Below are 5,484 nucleotides of genomic sequence, written 5' to 3'. Positions count from 1 at the left end.
AACAGTTTATACTACCACTCAAAATTCATCTTAATTTTTGACACAAAGGATCTTTCATGTCACACAAAAGTAGGCTTCTGATGATTTTACTGGCTGACTTATCTGTTGCTATCAGAGTTTTTGCATCAGCCAAAATAAATGGCATAAAAAACATGTCTCTGGATGACTTGCATTAATAGGAAGCTTGTTTGATGTAAAACAAAGATTATTTATTCCTCTCAAACCTAGTTCCAGCAGCTTTTTACAACATATGTAAATGTCAAGTAATACATTATTAAAATATCTGTGTGAGAAAAATCATGGGATTGTGATTGTTGTTAAAGAAATCAGCTGTTCTTATTTCAGAGAACAGAAAGAGCGGTAGCTGCATGTGATGGTCGTGTACAGTAAAAACTAGACAGCCAAAATTTGCAGAATGTGACTGGCAGGGTTTGAGACTACAGATGGTACCAACACTCATGAACTGGGAGTGATGACACTCAGAGGAGCGTTTCCCAAAGCCGTGGTGTTGTGTCCCCATGGTAACAGCTGTCAGCCTCCACCTGTTAGACACCAACTTAATAGACAATATCGCACACATCAGAGACTGTCTCTCTAACAGAAACACCCGACTGTATCTGCAAAGGCAGAACAGCTAACAAACTATTATATCTCCATGGGTTTGCATGGTAGTGTTAGCTGAGGCTAACTACAAGCTAAGCTAGGCTAGGCTAGGCTAAATATACTATAGACCAGGAGTGTCAAACTCAAATACACGGTGGGCCAAAATTAAAAACTGGGACAAAGTTGCGGGCCAGACTCGATATTTATTGAAATTTTGAATAAAAGTTAGCATGTTTTCCCTTCTCTCCAGATATATAATGGAAAAACAAGTTGCTTAAACACTGAATTTGGAACAAGCAAAGCGTAATATTCTAAACACATGAGAAATCAAATTTAAATAAAAAAAAACATCAGTGGCATTCGTTTCTTATTGTTTTGTGAACATTTTCTGCCGTGAAACCAGACTTCTTTTCATCTCCTCTACCTTCTGGTGCTTCTGCTTCATGTCCGGGTCCTTGTCTTGGTGTTTCGTTTCAGTGTCTTCTTATGTTATATTCTGTCGTTACAGCCACTTTGGCTCCGCACACAAGACAAACAGGTCTGTCCTTTACATTAATGAACAGATCATCTTCCTCCCACCTGTCTTGAAAGCTCCTGTTGTCCATCTTTCGTTTGGGCATTTTTTGGGAGGAGTGGATTAAATTTGCCCGAGGTGACTGGTAGCATGAGGTTGCTAATGAATGTCAACAGAAGGTACTTGCGGGTCTCGATTGAGACGCCAACGCACTAGCAAAGCATTCTGGGATTTGCAGTATTAGCGGTGCTAATATATGTTTACTGTGTTCAAGAGCATGTCTATTGCAGAGTCACAAGACAGAAGCATGACCATAGTGTCCCATCTAGGCTACCGTAGTAACAGGACATAAAAAAGGCATTATGAAATAAAAGCAGGCTTTTAAAAAAAATAGCATTTTGAAATATTACACAATAAAAATAACCTCTAAAAACTCTATTAAGAATGAAATACCATTTCAGAATAATGACTTAGGATTTAATATTTCCTGAATGATTTCACATTTTTTCTGTAAAAATATATATTTTACACAAATTATTCATGATTAGTAATTTCAATGTTTTATTTATTATTAAACACACTGGGCTTCCATAAAAGGCTTTAATTCTGAACTGTCCTCACCTGTAAAGCAGCACCAACAGCTCTAATAAATATCTATTTCAGTAGACTTCTTACAGTGGTTACTAGGGGCTGTTTCTGTATTAATCTGTATTTGCCCTTTCATTTCACAGTAGAGCAGTCAGGTATCACCCTGGTTGTGATTTGGGTCACATTCACAACAGACTGACAATAAAAACCAGACACAAACCTGCTGTCTCAGCTTGCTTCACGTTTTATGGCTCAGATCAGTAACATTAACCTTGAGGTCCAGTCATGAAACAAGCAAAAACGCATGGTACATAAACAGCAGCACATCACACTTACATTAACTATATGTGACACAAACAAAGTGTCAGAAGAGCATTGCCCGTGCAGTTCTAAAGTGCATCTCCAACATGACATCGACAAATATGTTCTCAGCCTTTAAGCTTAACAAGGACACACACAGGTCAGGCAGCAAAGGCAAAACAGGTGCTGCTGAGAAAGCTTCTAATCAAGTATAATGTTAGAGAAGTACATGTTACAACAATCCTAACAGGGTATATTTGAGCACCTTGAATCACTGGCTTTTACTTATAAACGCCTTTACCAAAATATCAAATATTATATTGGTAATTTTTGATTTGATCACTCATATAGTCACAGGCAAAACTATCACCAAGAAAGCTACTTTTTTTTCTAACTGCTATTAATTTAAAAGATCACATATCACAGAAGCTCAGTAAATCAAATACAATACAGCACAGATTTGTAATTTCTTATCAACAGTCTAGGAGGTGTCCTGTAAACAGGGTTGTAATTTGGAACTAATTACAGGGAAAAGAGATGAAAAGCTCTGAAAGCTGCGTATGGTAAGTTTTAGAAGTAGTCTAGAATTAAAACAGTTGATTGATGGGAAATTGTCAACTCTTTTCATAATTAACTTATTAACACTATTTCAAGGTAAACTGCCTGAAATAGTGTCTCAAATGTGACGATTTGCTGTTTATCCATGTTATATTATTGTAAACGGACAAAACGTGATCTGAAAACATGATGCGGAGCTCTGGGAATTTCTGATGGACTTGTATTTTCTGACATTATACAGCCTAAATATCAAGTAATTAAAAATCACCAGGTGAATCAGTAATGAAAACATCAGTTGCACTCACCTGAAGCAGTTGTTTCCTATAGAAATAAACAAGGATGTAACTAGAAAGTAGATTTTCTATATGTACAATTGTATATAATTTAATTTAGACAAACTTTATATTATTGCATGCTCAGATGACCCACTGTGCAGCTAATACAAGACTTTCTAACTCACCAGCAATAAACAGTCTCCCTTTTCTCTATGATTTGTACCAATTAATGCTTTTACATAAACTTTACATGTCTGTTTCTTTCTAGGAAATTATAGGAAACCAGATTCTTGTCCAAAAAAGGTTTCCTCAGGAGCTTATTTAAAAGCAGGGCTGTACAAAGTGAGGCAGAGTTATGGTACAAAGACTTGAAAGTGTAGAAGATGTGAAAAATCGTAGAACAGACAAGAGGAGCAGTAAAGACGCCTGCTCTCGCTTGCAACCCCACTTTACTTTGATAATATTCAAGTCAACTGATGCCTGAGCCATCATTTGGGCCCTAGAGGGGGGGTGTCAGTCCATGCTGTCATAAGACAACACGTGACGCCAAGTTCCAGATTCTCAAATGAAAGAATTTAATGATTTGATTTTGTCAAACAATCCTATAAAATGTCCAAAAACCAACGCTCATTATAATGTACGAAAGAAAATGTCATGTTTTATCCAACCAGCATCCAAAACCATGACGTGGCATCACATCCTCAGAACCGAAAACTAGAAATGGCTTCAAAATGACTGCGATGATGAATCTCTTATCAAAACAGTTGCAGATTCTCTGCTGATCAGCTAATTGATTAGTCCATCAAGCACTGCAGCTCCAGCAGGGCTGGCTCACCTGAGCCATGTGCACACAGCAGCTGCTCTCCACCAGCCCACCTGTCACTGTGCGTCAGACTGAGTCTGTTTGCCGCCGGTTTTCACTTCTTCCCGTTTCATTACAGTGTTACGTACTGGTTTCTGTGCCTGGCTCTACTGTGGGACTGGTTTCCCACTGGGAGCGACGTCTGTCTGCCTCTGCTTTGCCTCTGCAGACTCGGGCGCGCACCTCGTGCACAGTCTGGTGTCCCGTGTCCCACAGAGGCCGTGTGTTCCTGGGAGCTGTTACTACAGACGGAGACTGACACGCTCCGTTCATTTTCTTGTAACCTGACAACAAAGGGCGAGTTGGAGCTGGAAGATTATCACCTGGGTTTAATTCTTCACACTGTGCACGCGAATAACACAGAGCCTGTGCACATGCTCGAGCCTCAGTGTCCCCCTAGTGGTTCTTGTATTTGTACTTGCTGCATCATGAATGAAGATGCTGACAGATCGTTTTTCTTAAGCAGACAAAGTCTACACATTTAATCACAGCCGAGGTGATAGATGGTGCCACGTGTATCTGTAATGACGCTAGTCATCATCATCATCATCATCATCATCATCATCAGTTCAGTTTTTATGTCAAATCCTAACAAGTCTGTGTGTTGGTGACTTTTCACCACAACAACCACACACAGCGTTGGACTGGCATGTTTCTATCAGTGTGAGAAAATAAAAAGAAGGGAGCAGCGACTCCCTCCTTTGAGGAAAAGGAAAACAGGGGGATTAGATCAACCCAACAGGCCATGAGCTACAGCTCCAGGATGGTCAGACACAAGGACGTGGGCTAGAGAGGCTACACAAACAACATCTGTATTATCTTTATCCAGATGTTCTGTATGAAACATCCTAATGCCCACATCTGGATTCCATTTATACTGCAGCAATTTCATCATAGTTTTATCTGTTCAAACCAGATGCTCCATCTAGAATATCACCTCCAGCTGCCGCTGTGCGAGTCCCTCTGCCGGTCACCACTGTCCACAACGTGCTGTTCGATTGGAAGTGTTTCGCTGTAGTATGCCTGTGTGTGTTAGTCTGTTCCCGGTGACGGAGAGAATAACGACAACAGAGAGCTGGCTGGTTGTTGTGATATGAGAACAGTGAATTACGCCACTGAAGAGCATTTCAGGGTGAGGGTGCACACTGTGCCAGTGATATAAGGGGGAGGTGTGATCCTCGAGGGATTGTTAAAGCTGTGCGGTGCACGGAGCCCGGTCGTAACAGTGTTAGTCTTACGTAGGTGCTAGCACCCCGCTAGCTAGTTAGCTGCACAGTTAGCATTAGCTCCTCTCCTCCACGCTGGAGGTCGCTACAGTATGCATATCGTCCCAAATAAAAGTAAGAAAGAAATGATAGTAGCAGCAAAATCCAGTAATATTTACACAAACCACATCAAATCAGTTTGTTTGTACAAATTTCACAAACAAAATAAAACCAATAATTAATTCCCATTATTTCAGTTAAAAGGTGAATTTCTCACCACTAACCATGATGAATGACACCAGATCCTCTGATTCCAAACCTGATGTCAGTGTAAAACCATGTCATTAAGTGAAACCTGTGGACAAACTGGCTCTGTGACCTTTAACCTCCACTACATCCCTGGTTAGCAGGATAATGGCGCCCTGTAGTGGTGGGCATCAGGTTCAGGTGTTACGTGTTCACCTGCTGTGATGGTCACTGCAGGAAGACATGCAAACACTTCACTGAGCCTTTGGCAGCTTCAGACAGCATCAGTACAGATGGAAACATCTGGAATATCACACTGTGTCCGTTTGGTCA

The 5,484-nt window shown here is 40.5% G+C and overlaps 1 protein-coding gene across 1 annotated transcript in view; it reads right to left on the bottom strand.

Moving 5' to 3' along the window:
* LOC109953178 (arrestin domain-containing protein 3-like) overlaps positions 1–5,303 on the bottom strand; it is a 17,266-nt gene extending 11,963 nt beyond the window's left edge. Inside the window, exon 1 of the mRNA XM_020588593.1 lies at positions 5,190–5,303. Within this exon, the coding sequence (XP_020444249.1) occupies positions 5,190–5,250 (61 nt within the window). The 5' untranslated portion in view covers positions 5,251–5,303. The remainder of the gene's footprint in view (positions 1–5,189) is intronic.
* Positions 5,304–5,484: the final 181 nt, after the last annotated feature.

The sequence above is a fragment of the Monopterus albus genome, unplaced genomic scaffold, assembly GCF_001952655.1.
Source record: "Monopterus albus unplaced genomic scaffold, M_albus_1.0 scaffold569.1, whole genome shotgun sequence".
NCBI lineage: Eukaryota > Metazoa > Chordata > Actinopteri > Synbranchiformes > Synbranchidae > Monopterus > Monopterus albus.
This window is presented reverse-complemented; position numbering and strand designations above follow the sequence as displayed.